We start from the raw sequence: 20,665 nt of genomic DNA, 5'->3' as shown, positions 1-20,665 counted from the left end.
TTTTTATAGGTCTGAATCTGCCACTCAAAAAGTTCACTCACTCAAAACTGGGCGTGATTCATAACAACTGATTGACAGTTCTCTGAGCAAATGACCAGCTGGAATCATTATGATTGACAGGCGTGTGCCCCGTTACCATAGCTACCACCGCTCCGAGCTAAACAACACAAGAGCTAGATCGCACAACAGCCAGATCAATAGCCATTTTTCTAGCTGCTAACCAGGGGCATTTACAAAGTCCTTAATATTATATTAACCCCCAAACATTATAAAGATACACGCTACCTAACAGGCCGTATCCTCGAATTTGCATTAGGCCTATTTGGGAAAAGTACGATAAAGGTATAACGACGACACGTCTCCCCCGCGACACCGAGGAAAAGCACCCTGCAGCCGGCCACGCAAGCTTGGAGGCTTGGGCTACTAGACTTATAGCTTTCAGCCAGCTACGAACAGTATAGACCTAGTTAGTCAAATAATTGCAACTGTGGGTCTTACCAGAAGACAGATCATTTGCGCTGTGAAACCGACATAAAATCCGCATTGTTCACCAGTCTAACGTTATTTATCTTAGTAGGTGTCCAATAAAGCCAGTTGAACACTGAAACGTTACTGTTCTGGGAACATCTGTCAGTTGTGGTGATATAAAGGAATTGAGTGGAATACCACTGCAATAACTGATTATTAGTCAGATCAATTAAATCATTATAGCTTGTTTCATATACAAAGGCAAAACAATGTGCGCTTTACAGAAAGGGGGAGAGGATGTAGCCTACATGAAGCCTACTTATCCTACCCCGAATTATGTGGGAGACTGCATGCGTTTGGAGAGATAGCGGGCCGTGCACCACGACTCCGTGAGCGCAGCGGTCAAGGGGTATAGCCTACTCCGGAGTCTGGAGACTAACAGGTGATGCAGTCAATAGATCTCGTTTTGAATGTTATTGTAATGCCCTCTGGTTATAATAGAATATATCTACTGGAGCTGTTTAATCCCAAAATGCGCAATGCTTCCTGAAGTTGGGTCGGATCGAGGTGCTGGGATGATCAACATTATGTGGAGCAGATGCCACAGTGATGATTAGGCTTACACAACTTTCAGAATGTTTTGCAGAATTACAATTATTTGGAGTTGTAAATTATGAAAGGAACATAATAACTTGACTTAATATCTTCACCTCCACCCACCCTGAAATGTAGTCATAATTTTAGCACAATAGCCTCTATATGCGCATCACAACGCTGCAATACAAGACCTTAGGACAAACGATTCAGTACACAGCAGGTGTGTTTGATCAAGTTAAGATCTCAATGTTAGAATAAATAAATGACAAAAACCCGCACGGGTACTGTAGGACTACGTCTTTATTTTCCGAGGTAATTGTTGCGCATACAACATGGCATTAAATTAAGACATAGGCTACTTTCTCATAAAACAGGGCGGTGTTGTAACATATTTATAATATCATTAGGTGACATTGGCTGCAACCTGCCCTCCAGGACCTGCACACCTCCAGAGCCCTGAAGCGACCTGGACCTCCCGAGTCCCAACCTGTCCTCCAGGACCTGCACACCTCCAGAGCCCTGAAGAGACCTGGACCTCCCGAGTCCCAGTATTGGAAATGTAGTGATCGGGCTACAAGAAAAGGGGGCAAATTATAAAAGCGATTAGTAATAGCATCGATATTTTGCATATGCAAAACAGCATAAATTACAACAATAGGCTTTTTATCAGTAAGTCTAAATTATATCGAATTAAGTTTGAGCGAGAGATAATCGGGAGATTCTTGTGGAGACAAACTGACTTATATCCAACTTTGACTTCGTAACTTTGCCTATTGTATTGGCCTATACAACAAAGCACGCTCACAACAGTTCTGGTAGGCTATCGCTTCGGAAACCTTACAGCACAGTTTGCACCTGGTGCAAGTAGATTTGATGCCAGGGAAGAGTACAGTATGGTGCGCTGTGTTTCTGCCATTGCACTGGAGGGCTAACTTTACCAAAAGCAAATGCATTGAGAGCTAACGTTAGCATGCTAGGATAATTAACACAGCTAGCTGACATTCCAAACATTAGGCTAGCTAACGTCAACATGCTGGATAAAGACAGATAGCTAGCTGGATCAGACAGCTTTTTAAAAACTGTTGCCAATTACAGCTAACGTTATGGTTCGTTTATCTAACATTAGCTAGGTTGGCTACTAATCAGACACGATCATGGTAAAAACTTCCCAATTTGTATGACAACCACAAATACAATTAGGCCTATAAAATGTACAAATTATATTAAAATAAGAGGTGGTCATCATTGAGACTGCAACTATTCAATTGTTCTCAAGATGAGAAAGGGTTCAGAGCTGCCTTACCATGTTGGATAGATGGTGAAACGGCCCAGACAGCAGGTGCGCGAGCCAGACAGATTTCAGTTGGAGGCGGGTGCAGGGGAGTGGAGGAGGGTTTTTCAAACTTTAGGGTGACGTCAACAAAGGGAAAAACGTCACGAATTCGGAGTATTTTTACCCCGAGTCAAATTGGACTGAAAATGTTACGCTTCCAGTTTCTCAAAAACGACAAAACGGATATATTTAATGTTTTTATTGTGTTTCTTCAATGTCCTATTGTGCAAATAGCACGTTCAAACTCAAAAAAAGTGAAAATGACCATGTTAATCCTTTAAGCATCAATGGAGATCAAACATTACTTTTTTATTAAATAAAACATTCTATCTATTATTCTCACCCCATAACTCAAAATTAAAGAAAGCATATTTCATGTAGGTTAGGCTAAACAAGCTGTTTCAGTATACTTTTCAATTATATATGTCTCACGGTTTTGTTATTTTCATTCTTTAAAAGTCACCAGAATACAGGAAACTAGGTCTATGAAACTTTTTTGGGGGGAGGACGCCCAGACCCCCGCTTTGGTATAGAAATCCTCCTTATTTTAGCTGTCTTCAGCTTGGCACCACCACACCAAGAAATCAATTCCACAGGAAACACTGGTTCCTTGTTCAGATCATAGAGAAAAGAAAAAAAAACGAGCAAAGGAAAAAGATGTTGAAAAAGAAGATACCCAAATCATGAAGACACCACAAAATCAAAAGCCGGGAAAACCTAAAGATGCTTGTCTGAAAACATTTGTTATTATTTCATATTGTATACGTACAGTAACATCCCTTTCCGGGTGGTTTTAAGTGATGAACTGCATAACTTGTGTTCAGTAGAGGTGATAATGGACATTTTATACCTGTGCCACAACTTTCTGGCTCTGCTACAGAACTATCAACCCCTGTAGCACCAGTGCTATGTACTAAAAAAGTTAATGTACAGTTTGGGGTATTTTGGGGTATTTTGTAGTACATTTCCAGGCACTTTAGGGTATTTTATGGTACTTTGTGGTATTTTGGGGTATACGTTGGGGCTCTTTGGGGTATTTTGGGGTACTTTGGGATATTTCTGGGGTACTTTGGGGTATACTTTGGGTACTTTGTGGTTTTGTGGGGATTAGTAGGACCCTTTCGAGAGCACAGTTCAATTTATTGGATTTCTTCAAACCAGTTAGTTCAATCAGACCTAACTGGCAACTGCTAGCCTAGTGCTAGAGAAAGGTAAGCATATTCTGTCTGCTGTGTTTGTGCTCTCTCTTCTTCTTCAAATATTAAGAATCTCTGGGCTATTGAGATCCTTCTTGAGTAATGTTAGCTATGTTGTTTTGAAATTTGTGACAAATGAACAGTGCCCCCTAGCTGAAATGTCCGGCATGTGCATACTCCTTGCATGATAAATAAAAAATACAAATGACAGGCTTTTAAAGGTTTTAAAAAATTGATATTGCCCAACCCTAATGTATCGTGATACAATCCTACAATACCCAGCCCATTATGCTATATAAGCCTAAAGATGCGATTAGCCTACGACATCTTAGTTGACGGTAATCTTTTAAACCTGCTGGGGTGGTGCAGGACACCACTTCCTGTCAGTACAGGCATTGGCCTCCATTTGCAAGAAAGGCCTCAATGCCATTATGTTTTAATATGAACACTTGTTTGACTGATAATTGAAGAGGTTGCCACCACCCTCTCTGGTTACACACTGGTGATGTGCTCTGTACTTCAACAGCTCTATTTAGATGGCAGCTCCTTTTCAGGAGAGGTCACAGAAATGTGCGTGACGTTCTGTCAGGCTGAATGGGACTCATCATGGAAGCCTCAAGCCACAGTGCACTGTTGAATAATCCCTCAGGATGTTTGAGATGTTATTGTGCAGCCTTAGCATGTCATTATTCTCTCTTTCCTTTCTTGCTCACTTTCTCTTTACCTCCCTCTCTCTGTCTCTCAGTCTCTGTCTCTCTGTCTCTCTCTGTCTCTCAGTCTCTCAGTCTCTCTCTGTCTCTCAGTCTCTCTGTCTATCAGTCTCTCTGTCTCTCTCTGTCTCTCCCTCTATCTTGTGTTTTCTCTCCCCATTCTGGTTCCATGGCTCCCCCTCGGATCACTGTGGTTGTTGGAGAGTAGGCCATCTCTGAGGCCCGGGCAGGGCTTTATCTGTCCGTGTCAGTGAGGGGTCAGTGGATGTCAGAAGGGCTGAGGATGCCTGTCTGTCCCGCATGTGTACCCTGTACTGGGGAAATGGGTAGGTCGACCGATTAATCAGCGATAGGACATTTTAAAAACTATCGTTCTTGGCTGATCTGGCTTTGATAGTGGCCTATGGCTGCACAGCCTCCACCCAATGTAAATAGACCTTATTTAAACGATGTCGGCCTGATCCACCAAATCACACTTAGGGATGTTCAGTTGCATTTTTAATAAACTTTAAAAAAAAATCTATTTCTAAAAGGTTTTAGCTATTACCTATATTGAATTGACGAGGATCTGGACCACAGCCAGCAACTAATGGAAAGGAGTAGGCTACTTCAACTTGATTGAAGACAAAAATAAAGACATTTTAAGAGATTATTCTCAGCGAAACACAATCATTCATGGAGGAAATGAATAGTGAAGGAAATATGATGCTCTGTTGGACATGTGGGCCTCACAGGTGACAGAGAGCAGGTGTGTGCAGGTAGTAGAGGTTTAAATGCCTGAATCAAAAAACATGACAGGTAGGCCTGATCCCTCTTGAGTTTTCATTACTCAATTTTTAGACTACTTTGAGTTTGATGATATAGATTTATTTATTTAGGTATTTAATTTATTTGACAGTGACATTTTTATTTTCTTGCTATTGGCCGATTAAGCTTTTTCCTGCTCCAAACTATCGTTATTATACTGGCCTTTAAAAATCCACTCTGGGCTGAGCTCTAGCGGGAGATCATGGCCCTGCCAAAGGTGCTCATCTGAACCCTGGTGGGCTGTATGGCTCTGAGACGGGAGATTAGTTATATATGGGCTGAACAGTGGCCTGTATGTTATTAAGCTTGAATGACGCTGATACCCATACAACCACCAATGGAGGCTATTCCTCCCATTTGCCAATAAAGTGCTGTATGTGTTGGGAACTCATTTTAAAATGTAAGATTTTAGCCAAGGTGTATGTCCGTGAGTGTGTGTGTGCATGCATGTGCGCGCGTGTGTGTGTGTGTGACAGATAGAGTGTGTGTGTGCATGCATGCACACGTGTGTATGTTTGTGTGTGCATGCGTGCGCACGTGTGTGTGTGTGTGTAATGGATCTGTGTTATGTGAGCCTGCACCATAGGCCTCCCTCAGGCACAAATACCTTTTTCCTGACAGCAGACTCCTCTAGTACTGTGTCCTAGCTTGGTCATGACTCATACCTGGTTTGGAACCAGCACTTCTTCACGTATCTTCTGGTTTTGCGGTCAAATTAGTCTTAGATATCTGAGCTATACTGACTCTCATTTGAGTCTCTTCTGAGACGACCGGACTGAGACGACCGGACTGAGACCACCAGACTGAGACCACCAGACTGAGACCAGACTGAGACCAGACTGAGACCAGACTGAGACCAGACTGAGACCACCAGACTGAGACCAGACTGAGACCAGACTGAGACCAGACTGAGACCAGACTGAGACCACCAGACTGAGACCAGACTGAGACCAGACTGAGACCAGACTGAGACCACCAGACTGAGACCAGACTGAGACCACCAGACTGAGACCTCCAGACTGAGACCACCAGACTGAGACCAGACTGAGACCACCAGACTGAGACCACCAGACTGAGACCACCAGACTGAGACCAGACTGAGACCACCAGACTGAGACCAGACTGAGACCACCAGACTGAGACCACCAGACTGAGACCAGACTGAGACCAGACTGAGACCAGACTGAGACCACCAGACTGAGACCACCAGACTGAGACCAGACTGAGACCAGACTGAGACCAGACTGAGACCACCAGACTGAGACCACCAGACTGAGACCAGACTGAGACCAGACTGAGACCAGACTGAGACCACCAGACTGAGACCACCAGACTGAGACCAGACTGAGACCACCAGACTGAGACCAGACTGAGACCAGACTGAGACCACCAGACTGAGACCACCAGACTGAGACCAGACTGAGACCAGACTGAGACCACCAGACTGAGACCACCAGACTGAGACCAGACTGAGACCAGACTGAGACCAGACTGAGACCACCAGACTGAGACCACCAGACTGAGACCACCAGACTGAGACCACCAGACTGAGACCAGACTGAGACCACCAGACTGAGACCAGACTGAGACCAGACTGAGACCACCAGACTGAGACCTTGGTGCGCCACCGCTCATGCTTCTGTACCAAAGTTCACCAAAATGTCCAAACCAATATGATAGAGGTCTATTTGACCTGAGCACCTGGATTATATGGGAAAATACCGTTAGTGAGCTGACTATCTTAAGTTAAAAGGCGTCTGTGAGACGAGGTTTCTGCAACCATGTTTTCTCAGTTCTTGTTGTCAGTTGTGTATCCATCTGTATGTACAGGGGTTACAGTATGGGGGGACAGGGGTTACAGTATGTGGGGACAGGGGTTACAGTATGGGGGGACAGGGGTTACAGTATGTGGGGACAGGGGTTACAGTATGTGGGGACAGGGGTTACAGTATGGGGGGACAGGGGTTACAGTATGGGGGGACAGGGGTTACAGTATGGGGGACAGGGGTTACAGTCCAGGGCGCTGTATGTTTGAAGCACCTTTTGTTTCTTCTTCTGTCTGTAATAGTGCCTTGCACTACTTTTCTTCTTTGTCAGAGTACACCCTCATTTCCAAACAGCGCCTTTGCCCAACATTAGAAACAAGTATTTTAATACTATAAGCTATCTCAAGTGTCTCTGTGGAGACCTTTGACCATGTCTGGGATGTGTTAACTTGATCACCCATGAGCCATGCATGCCATCATTATGCAATCCTTAATGGAAAAGCAATAATTAATTGATTCATATGTTGACGTTCTACATCCTTTTTCATTTCATTTCAGGCATCGACTTCAAAATCAGGACGATAGAGTTGGACGGGAAGAAAATCAAGCTTCAGATATGGTGAGATTTCTGACATGCCTGCATGAAGACGTTGCACATGATGACCGTATATGTGGTTGTTTGTTTAGTGACTCTGATACAGCAGGCACCCATGGCACATGATCAGTTGTACTGTCAGTGTTGAGTGTTGAGTGTTGGCCCAGTGATAGCAAGAGACACTCCACCAGCACTTAGTCAACCTGCCTTCCATCGTGGCCATGTTGTTTTATGGCTCTGAAGGTATAGTTTCATGCGTACTGTAGGTCTCTGCTTTGGGAAAATCCTCCTAAATGGAACCAGATGTTAGCACTGTCCAAAAGATTTTGTCTTGAAGATGATAGTACGGCCTAATGGTCATGCACGGTGCTTCATGTGTTTGGGGCTGGGGTTGACTGGTACTGAGAGGCGAGAGATAGAGGCAACATCGTTCTCCTGAGGTCTTATCTGATGTTCTGCCTGATAAAGGAGAGCACAGGACCTTTAGTCTTGGGAGTACTGTCTTCGTAGCTAAGCTAGACTCTGTGCACGGTCAGTGGAATAAACCTTTAAAAGACCGTTGTTGTTAATTCCACTTTGATTCCTAGACATCACGTTACCTGAATCCATAAAATTCCCAGCAGCTCTTGCAGCATTTTGGTAGTCTGCGCAGTGGGAGGAGCTTAGCTTTGAGAGAACGGCCATTCTACTCCTGCAGCCGCTGGGACTTGAGTGTCTTCACAAGATCTAATCTAAATCTAAATCTAGCATTTCATATCAAACTAGAAAGTACATTTCCTGGAGAAAATGTGAGGTGGGCTAGCTGCTGCAGCTTTATGTAACAGCTACTGCTAGAACTACTACGGACCAGGCAATCTCCATGCACCCACCGATGAAGACCGTGCGTCTCTAGCCCACTCAGGGGCTGAGTTGTGGGGTCTGTGGCGTGGACAGTGGCATGGTGGTGAGACTCCGCCCCCTCAGGTCAGAGCTGGTCGAGGACAGTGTACCTCTCTCCGCGCCACCTACCCGCCTTCACCAGTGAAGACTGTGTGTCTCTAGCCACCTCAGAGGCTGTGTTGTGAGGTCCGTGGCATGGATAGTGGCGTGATGGCGAGACTCCGCCCCCTCCGGTCAGAGCAGGTCGGGGGCAGTGCACTGACATCCGGGCAATCTCCATGCACCCAACAGTGAAGACCGTGTGTCTGTAGCTCACTCAGGGGCTGAGATGTGGGGACAGTGGCGTGGATAGTGGCGTTGTGACGAGACTCCGCCCCCTCGGGTCAGAGCCTGTCTAGGACAGGGTACTGCTCCCCGGACCACCCACATGCACCCAACCGTGAAAACTGCGTCTTTAGCCAACCCAGGGTCTGAGATGTGGGGACGGTGGCGTGGATAGTGGCGTGGTGGCGAGACTCCGCCCCCTCAGGTCAGAGGTTGTGGGGGGCAGGTCAGTGATTGCCAGGCCATCCCCATGCACCCCTCATTGGAGACCATGTGTCTATAGCCCACCCCGGGCGGAGCAGTAGCTGTGGAGGTGTTGCAGTAGGTGTTTGTTTAAAGGGTTCCACATATGCTAAACTCAATCGAAAATGTATTTTTCACCCTCATTTCGGTTTTTGAGAGTCTTACTGATATGCCAAGTCCCAATTCCTAACACTTGCTGCTCTCTCTGTATTGCCCGTGAGCGCTTTCCCCCCCTCCCCCCTCCTTTCAATTGCTTCATTTTCCGGAAGTGGGTGCCCTGAAGTCACGTTTTTTGAGAATTTGCATACTTCGCCCCTGATTAGCATATTTAGATTGTTGCGTACGCCACCTTATCATTTACCTAGCCTTGCGTCTCCAGTCTCTCCTACGAGGATGGACATTAAATTTGGTAAACGGTGCCATGTCCTTGGCTGTTCTCTAACAAACAAGCCTCTCCACTCCCTCCCACGCGATGAAAGAAAGGATAAGTGGTTGAATTTTATTTATACTAAAATAGCCCTGATAAATAAATACATGTTTATTCAGACCAAAGGACATTATAGAACACATTTTCGGGACCAAAGGTAGAGATAGAAAGTAGGTTAAATTAGCATATGTGGAACCCTTTAATGTACTGCTAGTACTACACTCAAAAATAGATTAGACCACTCATCATAACTCATAGTTTTATTGAGTTCAATTGCTGAAAGAGGAGAACATATATTAATATGAGTTTGCAGCCTGAAAAAGAGTGTCATTCTGAATATTTCTTTGAATATAAGAAAGAAAGAAAGAAAGAAAGAAAGAAAGAAAGAAAGAAAGAAGGAAAGGATGGAAGGAAAGAAAGAAGGAAGGATGGAAGGAAGGGAAGGAAGGAAGGAAGGATGGAAGGAAGGAAGGATGGAAGGAAGGAAAGGAAGGAAGGAAGGAAGGAAAGAAGGAAGGAAGGATGGAAGGAAGTGAAAGAAGGATGGAAGGAAGGAAGGAAGGATGGAAGGAAGGAAGGAAGGAATGAAAGGATGGAAGGAAGAAAGGAAAGGAAGGAAGGATGGAAGGAAGGAAAGGAAAGGAAGGAAGGAAGGAAGGAAGGAAAGGAAGGATGGAAGGATGGAAGGATGGAAGGAAGGGAAGGAAGGATGGATGGAAGGAAGGATGGAAGGAAGGAAGGATGGGAGGAAGGATGGAAAGGAAGGATGGTAGGAAGGAAAGAAAGAAGGAAGGAAAGGAAAGGAAGGAAGGAAGGAAGGATGGAAGGGAAGGATGGAAGGAAAGAAAGATGGATGGAAGGAAGGGATGGATGGATGGAAGGAAGGAAGGAAGGAAGGAAGGATGGAAGGAAGGAAGGAAGGAAGGAAGGAAGGAAGGAAGGAAGGAAGGATGGAAGGAAGGATGGAAGGAAGGAAAGAGAAAGGAGGAAGGAAGGATGGATGGAAGGAAGGATGGAAGGAAGGAAAGAAGGATGGATGGATGGATGGAAAGAAAGAAGGATGGAAGGAAGGAAGGAAGGTAAGGATGGAAGGAAGGAAAGAAAGAAAGAAAGAAAGAAAGAAAGAAGGAAGGAAGGAAGGAAAGAAGGAAGGAAGGAAGGAAGGAAGGAATGAAGGAAGGAAGGAAGGAAGGAAAGAAGGAAGGAAGGAAAGGAAGGAAGGAAGGAAGGAACGGAAGGATGGAAGGAAAGAAAGAAGGAAGGAAGGATGGAAGGAAGTGAAAGAAGGATGGAAGGAAGGATGGAAGGAAGGAATGAAGGAAGGAATGAAAGGAAGGATGGAAGGAAGAAAGGAAAGGAAAGGAAGGAAGGAAGGAAGGATGGAAGGAAGGAAGGAAGGAAGGAAGGATGGAAGGAAGGAAAGAAAGAAAGAAAGAAAGAAAGAAAGAAGGAAGGATGGAAGGAAGGCAAGGAAGGATGGATGGAAGGAAGGATGGAAGGAAGGAAGGATGGAAGGAAGGATGGAAGGAAGGATGGAAAGGAAGGATGGAAGGAAGGAAAGAAAGAAAGAAGGAAGGAAAGGAAGGAAGGATGGAAGGCGGGAAAGGAAGGAAGGATGGAATGAAAGAAAGAAAGATGGATGGAAGGAATGGATGGAAGGAAGGAAGGATGGAAGGAAGTCAGGAAGGAAGGATGGAAGGAAGGATGGAAGGAAGAATGGAAGGATGGAAGGAAGGAAGGATGGAAGGAAGGAAGGAAGGAAGGAAGGAAGGAAGGAAGGAAGGAAGGAAGGATGGAAGGAAGGAAGGAAGGAAGGATGGAAGGATGGAAGGAAGAATGGAAGGATGGAAGGAAGGAAGGATGGAAGGAAGGAAAGAAAGGAGGAAGGAAGGAAGGAAGGATGGAAGGAAGGAAGGAAGGATGGAAGGAAGGAAGGAAGGAAGGAAAGAAAGAAAGAAAGAAAGAAAGAAAGAAAGAAAGAAAGAAAGAAAGAAAGGAGGAAGGAAGGAAGGATGCAAGGAAGGATGGAAGGAAGGAAAGAAGGATGGAAAGAAATAAAGAAGGATGGAAGGAAGGAAGGGAAGGATGGAAGGAAGGAAGGAAGGAAAGAAAGAAAGGAGGAAGGAAGGATGGAAGGAAGGAAGTCAGGAAGGAAGGATGGAAGGAAGGATGGAAGGAAGAATGGAAGGAAGGAAGGAAGGAAGGAAGGAAAGAAAGAAAGAAAGAAAGAAAGAAAGAAAGAAAGGAGGAAGGAAGGAAGGATGGAAGGAAGGAAAGAAGGATGGAAAGAAAGAAAGAAGGAAGGATGGAAGGAAGGAAGGAAGGAAGGGAAGGATGGAAGGAAGGAAGGAAAGAAAGAAAGAAAGAAAGAAGGAAGGAAAGAAAGAAAGCAAGAAGGAAGGAAGGAATGGAAGGAAGGAAGGATGGAAGGATGGAAGGAAGGAAGGAAGGAAGGAAGGATGGAAGGAAGGAAGGAAGGAAGGAAGGAAGGAAGGAAAGAAGGAAGGAAGGAAGGAAGGAAGGAAGGAAGGAAGGGAAGGAAAGGAAGGATGGATGGAATGATGGATGGAGGATGGAAGGAAGGAAGGAAGGAATATGAATGCTACCACAGTAGTCATAAAAGGGTGCCTGTACAGAGAGCCTGCACATGTCCCCAAATTCAAATCCCAACTGACACTGTGAGCATCCTCTCATTCACGTCAATGGAAAGGCATGTGGGCTTCAGACAGCTCAAAAAGTATGAAGGTCACAGCCTAGATATTGACACCGTAGGAATCCTGAGAAAATGCTGAACATTTTAGGCTATGATATGTCCGTGTAGCTTAAAAACTGTAGGCATGGCGACGAGTTAGAAAAAGAGTAAAAATGCTAAATTAGCAGCTCAAAAGGTAGAGTGTGGGCCCATACGTTTCAATGGAGAGTGCAGTTGCCGAACAAATCGTCATACAGCGAAAACTATGTCACACGGCTTAGATACTTACATTGTACGAATCAGCACAGTTATGGGAACGTTTCGATATATAATATGTGTATGAGCTGTTAAAACTGTAGGCATAGCGACAAGTTAGAAAAAGAGTAAAAATGCTAAATTAGCAGCTCAAAAGCTAGAGTGCAGCGCCATACGTTTCAATGGGGAGCGCAGTTGCCGAACAAATCATCATACAGCGAAAAGTATAAGTCACACAGCTTAGATACTTACATTGTACGAATCAGCACAGTTGTGTATGATAATTTATTGATGTATAATAAGTGTGTGAGCTTTCAAAACTGTAGGAGTACCAGGAGTTTACAAAATGTGTAAATATTTTCAAAGCAACAGCTGCCACCACTCTAAAAACATAATGATACTGAACATTCCACCAGCAGTTTCAATGGCACAAAAATTACTATTAAAAGTTAAATTACTAAAAAAAACTATAAAAAAAATCTGAATACATCCGTTAAAGAGCTAAACATCGTGAACATTTTAAAGTTTGAATTAAGTTTCTAGCACAAAGTATGAAGAAGTTATAAAGGAGACAAAAAACAGGGAGAATAATAAGAAAGAAAGAAAGAAACACTTTTACAAGCTAGCCCACCTAATAAAATCAAATATCTATATGGTGAGGGGGAGAAATTATTTGAATTAAAACAGAGATCACCCGCTCAGTTATTCAATTATAATACCAACATGAGATCACCTCATTTCCTGTCTGCATGAATGCAGCCAAGCTGACCAGGCAGAAGCCTACGTTGACAGGATGTGTGTTCCTCTGGACATGACTTCCTTGTTTGCAGGACTGTGTTTAATGGTCTTAATGCGCTTGTGCTGTATGTGATCAATCCTGACCCTTTACCCGTGTTCTGCTCTCTCATAGGGACACTGCAGGCCAGGAGAGATTCAGGACCATCACCACCGCCTACTACAGAGGGGCCATGGTGAGAACACCCCCCCGCTCCTCTCTGGTTGGACTAGCATTGTGTGACTCGTAGGATATTACTGATCACCCCCTATGTCACAGTTGACCTGTATAACCTGCCTTTCAAACAGTTTCCACTTGTTCCATAGTTTTAACCCTAATATAGGGCTAGATGCAATACTGTATGTTTATTTGGAGGAAAGTAGATACTCATATAAACATTTAACATTGTAACATTTTACCCAGAACATGCAGAGGAGTGAACTCCAGCACAGGGACTGCTCACAGGCTAGCCAAGGTTAGAAAGCCAACACCCCTCCGTTTCACTAGGCCTCATTATGTTACCTTGGTATCGCATGTTTACAGTCCTGACCCATTTCTTGGGGAACACTGAGGGAATAGCAGATATGGGTTCTACCCTTTGGCCTCTACCCCCCACGGTTTCTAGTGTTGTTCTTATGGAGGAGTGTGTGTATTGTTTCTGTGACCCTAGCTGGTTGTAGTGTTGTTCTTCTGGAGAAGCGTGTGTATTGTTTCTGTGAGCCTAGCTGGTCACACCCTGGCTGTTCTGTGGGGTTTGACCTCCCTCCACTCGGTCTCCCAGCTGTGGTCTGTCTGTAAGTTTACCCTGTAACGTTAGTCAGCTTAAATACCATTGGGCTTCACACACAGGAAACAAAAATATTTTGTTCGACCTGAATGGTTCTGAAATGCCGCTTTATTCTTGTATCTATTGTAGGTGTATTGGGAGTGTTAGACAACATTTTTGGATGGTCTCATACTGTAGGTGCCATAGTATTTGCTATATGGTTTCAATCAATGTCAAACATTAAGTGTTAAAGGTGATATAGATAAGGTTTAAATTTGTTTAAATGCCGCTAGTGGGGGTGTTCCAGGTCTGTCACAATGTGTGTCACTTCGTATTTCATTTCCTTCCCTTTGTCTTTCAGGGAATCATGCTGGTGTATGACATCACAAATGAGAAGTCCTTTGAAAACATCAAGAATTGGATCCGGAACATAGAGGAGGTTAGTTAAATTAGGACTCTTTTTGAAGGGACTTACCCCAATCCAACCGTTGATGCCCTTGAGTGCTTAGCAGGGAGGCATCGGGTACCATTTTTATGGTCTTTGGTATGACTCAGCCAGGGATCGAACTCACAACCTCTCAGTCTCAGGGCGGACACTCTAACGGCAAAGCCGCTGAGCTGCTAGCATACTAGCGTCATGTCCAGGGGGTGGACTTGTACTGTACATCAAGCTGCCTCAGGCTACAGAAACAGGAGACCGGCTCCTGCCCTATGGGCCATGAGGCCCGAGAAACATTGGTTCTCAAAAGTATTACTTACTTTACTCTGCGCCTTTTCAGCGTTCTCTACGCGAGTGTTCTGTAACCTTAACAACGGGAATCATAGCCTACTTGCTAGCCAACATTGACACAACTGTTATCAAAATCATCCTTAACGTCAACTAAATTAGTAATATTACATAGGGCCGAGCCTATTATAAATTAATAGCCATCAGCTAAAATTATAGCAAATTATGGCAAATGAATTAGTACTCGCATTGGCTTTGGCGTTTGAGGGGGAGGAGGAGGGTAGGCTACTGTACCTGACCAGCGTTGGTGGGTACATGATATCATCCGTGGCCAACAGCAGTACGGGGCATATCACAACCTCGTAAATGGATCGTTTGTGACTCATATAACTGTGTAGTGTGAAATGGCAATCACAAGTGGCTCAACCGGTTGGCTACTTAATCCATCTTCTTTTGGGGGCACTGGTAACTAAGTTAGGGATGGGGACGGGTAGGGTCTGTGTAACGCTTGTCATTTTAAATTTTGTTTCTTAATTCACAATGAAGAGTTGGAAAGTGGGTACAATATGCTAACTTTAAAAATCTTTGCTCTCGGAAAAAATAGGAACATGTAAATACAACAAGAAATACAACAGTGGGAGTGGGGTTATTTGTACATGCTATAGATAAATAAATAAAAATCCGGGGGTGAGATATACATTTGTATTTACATATGTGGCAGATATGTACAATAGACACGGTGACACTGTATCCACTAGCTAGGGTCATTCAGCTGCCGAGGGATGTAGCCCACCACAACCGGCAGATGTGACAGATGTACGCTACCACAACATCTGTAAGAAAGACACATCCTCCGCGGTTATGCTAGCTAGCCCCGGATCATTTGGCTATAGCTTTGGTAGGACGAGCGTTCACTATGTGATCTACAGCTTATCAATTATGTTTTATTGTAGACTGCTGTATTATTTTTGAGGCACAATTGATCAAAAAGCTGCCACAAAGTTTGGAGCCGCGTAGCCTACCAATTTTCCTCATCCTGATTGGTCAGCTGTCAGAAAGGCACTTGACATCACACAGTGCTTTTCTGAAAAGTTAAACAAAATTCATCTGAAAAGGCGGTGGCAGCTGCACTTTTTAAGGGGAGACATTACAGTCAAAATTGTGTTTTTTCTTCCCAACTTCGATTTTCAGATTTTTCTATATTATTCTACTATAACATGTATACTATCACTACATTAACAGAGAAATGGCTAGACTTGATTAAAACTGCTATTTTTCAAATTGTTATACCTGTGAAATGAACATCTGAATTCATAATGCTTTTAATTTCTTAAAATTATGTTTGTTCAGTACTGTACCTGACATCACTCGGTACCTGCTATCTCAACTTCCAGGGCAGGTGCATTCACTAAACTTTACATACTGATTCTCAGATGTATTCTGCAAATATGTAGAGCAGGAATTGTGAATATCTTGTTGTCTTTTCATTTTAGGTTGCATTTCCCGTCTAAAAATACGCCAACAATTTATTTGTAATGGGTGTATGCAGTATTTTATCAATATCTTTTGAAAATAGGCTTGTATTCACAAACCCCACTGTAAATATTAAAGTTTTTAGTATATTGTCAGAACAAAAGTAAAACTTTAAGCCAGAATTCATCCATTGTTTAGATAGTAGGTACCGAAATATATGCTAATTCACGCATATTTAATGAATTATTGCCTAATTTGCATACCTTTTTTTTTTTAGAGAGAAAGTGTAATACAAAAAATATTTCTCTTGATGTGAAGATTAAACTGGTAAAAATTCATGAGGATATATTTAAAGGAAAAAAAATCCTATTCAACTGTAGTGTCTCCCCTTTTGCCTTTTCCCATAGGGTTGCATGTAAAAAAAGGCACTGGCTGTCTAGTGTGTCTATTTATTTTATTTTATTTTATTGGTTTATTTGGTGAGGACAGTTAATGAACACATTCAAATACATGACTGTGTAGCTAGTCATTTAGTCTAGTGTGAACACGGCCTTACTTAGCAAGGCTTCCTGACATCATTGAGGTGGACCCACTAATAAACACAGACTGAACTTTCTATATACAATGCTGCCATCTTGTGACAAATGTATGTATTATATCTTATGACAAAAAAGGCACTGTTGATCCGTTCTAGGATTCAAATTAACAAAAGATCTTGGGCTGTCATCTAGCCTTCAGAATGCTCAGGAAGATGTATTTAGGAGAGGGACTGGAACCTGTTCTGATGTCTCCTCTGTGCTCCTCATAGCACGCCTCCTCAGATGTGGAGAGAATGATCCTGGGGAACAAATGTGACATGAATGACAAGAGACAGGTGTCCAGAGAGAGAGGAGAGAAGGTACGGATGCACTAAGCAAGGCTCTTTAGTAAGCATGTATTTGTGCTTGTGCTGCATGTCTGGAATGCAGGCCTACATTAAATGTCAAAATACACCACTTTTTCATTGTTAGCAACATTTTGTTTTAAATCATTTTTCAGCATTGTAAATATGTTCATATACATGACTGTTTCAGATTTACAGTGATGACGCTTATATATATATATATATATATATATTTATTTATTTATTTATTTATTTATTTATTTATTTATTTATTTATTTATTTATTTATTTATATATTTTTTTTTTTTACACGTCAGTTGGCAATCGACTATGGGATCAAGTTCTTAGAAACCAGTGCAAAATCCAGCATAAATGTGGAAGAGGTGAGTTGGGATACTCATTTGATCCTCTTTTAGTTCTGTTTCTAATGGGAAGTACAATAAACAGTATGTTTTGCAAAACCACTCACCCGTAAAGCATTTGTGTTACTTTGAACAGGCGTTTTTCACACTGGGCAGAGACATCATGACAAGACTCAACAGGAAACTGGTGAGCGCTCTTCATTATTCTGCATTAGCTGACAGACAGTTCACTTCCCCAATGACAGTGAGTTCTTCTTTGACCAATGACAGTTGAGTTCTTCTTTGACCAAAGCTCATCCTGTGTGTATGATGGGAGTTATACAGCATGTGTCCTAATGTCTGCTTCTCGTCTCTCTCTCTCTCTCAGAACGAGACCAACCCCTCAGGCGGTGGAGGTCCTGTCAAGATCACAGAGAACCGCTCCAAGAAGAGCAGCTTCTTCAGGTGTTCGCTGCTCTAGTGGGATCCTCCGCATTGACTGACCTCCTCTGTTCTTGTCCCTGCATACACACACACATACACACACACACACACCCCTGGCGCCAGGGCAGGGCCACTCTGCCGCTGCTGCTCCTGAGGAGCTGGGTGTTCTGTAGGGGCCTCCGGAAGAGGACAGGGGTCTCTTTTTGAAAGAATTAGAACCAAAAGAACCAAAATAAAAAATGAAATGAAGGAATTCTCCCAGTGCTGGTTTTACCTGAAGCTCCTTCCTGAAGGGAGTCTCTTCCCCAGACCCCCGTGTGTGTCCCCCTCCTCCAGCTATGACTGCTGACACCCTCACTAGGTTCTCCAAGACCCCCGGGAACTCTGCCATTTGCTCGCTTTTGATTTAGCTAAAGCTGCCTCCCTAACCTAACCTTTTGCAAAGTGAACCTTTTTTCATTTTTCTGCCAACATCTTTTTGCAAAGAGATTTGCCCTCGAAGGATGGAAAGAGATGCTTTGCGTGGAAGTATATCACGGGCCAGTCTCTGGAGAAGAAGAAGACAAGTCATGACAGGAAAACGCCTGTGAAAATGCAACATGACAGCATGAACTGGGCATGCTGATCATTAGGAAGAAAAAGTCACTTCTGTTTAATTTTTTTACCAAAGCCGATTGCATCATCATGGTGTGTTTCACTTTTTGTTCTGGCAAGCACTGTACATTTGTCATCATTTTTTATTTAGTCATGTGAGCACTGGAGATTTAACTGATATTTCATCGATTGAATTTATTGATCTGCTTTGTCAACAAATGTAAAGGTGGAATGTGGCGATGGAGTGCGCGTTGTCCAGGACAACTTAAGGTCCAGCCATTTCTGACAATAGTGAGGCTTCCAGGAGGCTCACTGCTACTGTAGCACTTTCACTGACAACGGCCAGTCTTAGAACTCAATAGGACTTCTCATTATCTCATGTCATTCTCAGATAGTAAGAATTGATGAAGAGCAAGGATTCATTTAGATTTGTTTTCCATTTTAGGAACATATTGGTCTTTATTTCAAGTTTTCTCCCACTCACTGCACTGTATTAGAACAGGAACTATATTACACTGTAGAACAGATGTTTCTTCTATAGCGTGCAATACTACATAGCAAGTAAAGGTATTCAGGCCTCTGCCCTGCATATTGAAGACTGATTAGATTTAAAACCACTGACCAAAGCCAATGTCTACTTAACATTTGGGATTTGAGTTGGAGGGGATCCCTCATACTGCTTTAAGTGTCTTTTTAAAGCCTTGAATGTTTTTTTGTAGGACTTCAGACTTTCTTGCATTCCATTCACTGAAAATGGCCTTGCCCTCAGCACTGTTTTGACTCAACAGTCCTTCCTGAAACAAAAACCAACAACCTTTGTAGCAGATACTCATACAAGTGCTTATTGAAGCAGCAGCAAGCGAAAACATCCGTGTACTGTCATGTGTTTAATGCAAATTTTATTATGGTTAACGGTATTATATTTTTGTATTACTCCATACAACATTGGACTCATTACTCTGAAAGTGCTTGTGAAACCATAGGAGAACCACTTAATGCATGCTTATATTTGCTCTTAGATCGCAGAAATAAGTTGACTAATTTTATTACCATTCATATTATGATTCTATATAGTCATTGTTTTCTATTCCTTTTACAAATGTTAAACAATTGTGTTTACAAAACTACTGCAGCAGTATTACTCTTCTCCAGCTGCACTTTATTCTCTCTCTCTGTGTGTGTGTGTGTGTGTGTGTGTGTGTGTGTGTGTGTGTGTGTGTGTGCGCGCACGTGTGCGCGTGCGTGCGTGTGTCAGATTGTCAGTGTGGATGAATTTTCGGAAACAAGGTGCTTTTTACGAATACAGATTTGATCTTGTCATTGTCAGTTCAATTGTCAATGATAGTTGAAGGTAAAACTAATGTATGTCTGTACCACTCCTTCATTTAAAGAAATTACATAAGAAAGCACTCATTTAATTTTCAACCCAGAATTGTGACGTAAAGATCATGATTGTATTATTATTGTATGTTGCATTTTCAAATAATCCAAGTATTGAAGACCCATTTACTTTTAAAAATGAACAATGGACAATTCATATTGCTATAAATACATTTTAATAATTCCCTTTTTTTAATTACACGTATGCCTCAGATATCGACTGAGGATTTTACATCCTTTATTTTACACATATCAATATTTTACAAAAGCTTAAATCAGTTTGGGTAAAAGATAGTCAAGTTATTTCATACTTGTGGATGTTGTACCGTAACCTGTGTTCTGATTATGCTACAGAGACAACTTGTTCCACTTGTTCCACTGAAAGTTATGTGATTGCTTGAGTTACATTTACTTAATGTGTTTGATAGACTTGTTCTTTCCTTGCAGTAGTGATCAATAACATTCATGGAACCATCATGAAGCATGTATGTATATATATATATATATATATATATATATATATACACCAATATCATAGAATAATTTCTATCACAGAGTAACAATGAAAGTGGTCCATTGCTTTGACATTCTGACTCAAATCTGAAAGACATCTATCGAGCTTTTCCGGCATACTTTGTAAGGAACTTGTTAATTTGTCTTCCCTGACTTTTTTGTCCACATAACATATCAATCTAATTACAGTGTGAACTGATATTGTATAAAGAATAAATAACTTTTGTTTTTTATTCATTGTAAGTTCTCTATCTTTGTACTTTGTATATTGCTGCAAATGTGGGCATTTTCATTTATACAGATAAATTAACGTAATTTTCATTGGTTTATTTGCTGAATATACAGTACTCTTTATTTCAGAATGAAACCTCTATCTGCTTTACACAGAGGTAGTTATCATTTCCCTTTGTTCCCATTTAAACATGTCAGCAAAATGTCAAAAAAAGATGTCTCCAAAAACAAAAAAAATATTTTACG

The 20,665-nt window shown here is 42.4% G+C and overlaps 1 protein-coding gene across 1 annotated transcript in view; it reads left to right on the top strand.

The window, feature by feature from the left end:
- The window catches only part of rab8b (RAB8B, member RAS oncogene family), a 39,770-nt gene extending 21,431 nt beyond the window's left edge, over positions 1-18,339 (top strand). Inside the window, exons 2-8 of the mRNA XM_084437150.1 lie at positions 7,436-7,496; positions 13,203-13,263; positions 14,195-14,272; positions 16,842-16,931; positions 17,234-17,299; positions 17,415-17,465; positions 17,646-18,339. Coding sequence (XP_084293276.1) covers positions 7,436-7,496; positions 13,203-13,263; positions 14,195-14,272; positions 16,842-16,931; positions 17,234-17,299; positions 17,415-17,465; positions 17,646-17,738 — 500 coding nt within the window. The 3' untranslated portion in view covers positions 17,739-18,339. The remainder of the gene's footprint in view (positions 1-7,435; positions 7,497-13,202; positions 13,264-14,194; positions 14,273-16,841; positions 16,932-17,233; positions 17,300-17,414; positions 17,466-17,645) is intronic.
- Positions 18,340-20,665: the final 2,326 nt, after the last annotated feature.

Source organism: Borostomias antarcticus (assembly GCF_949987555.1).
Source record: "Borostomias antarcticus genome assembly, chromosome: 4".
NCBI classification, from domain to species: domain Eukaryota; kingdom Metazoa; phylum Chordata; class Actinopteri; order Stomiiformes; family Stomiidae; genus Borostomias; species Borostomias antarcticus.
The sequence above is the reverse complement of the archived record's forward strand: the minus strand, read 5'-3'. Positions and strand labels throughout refer to the sequence as shown.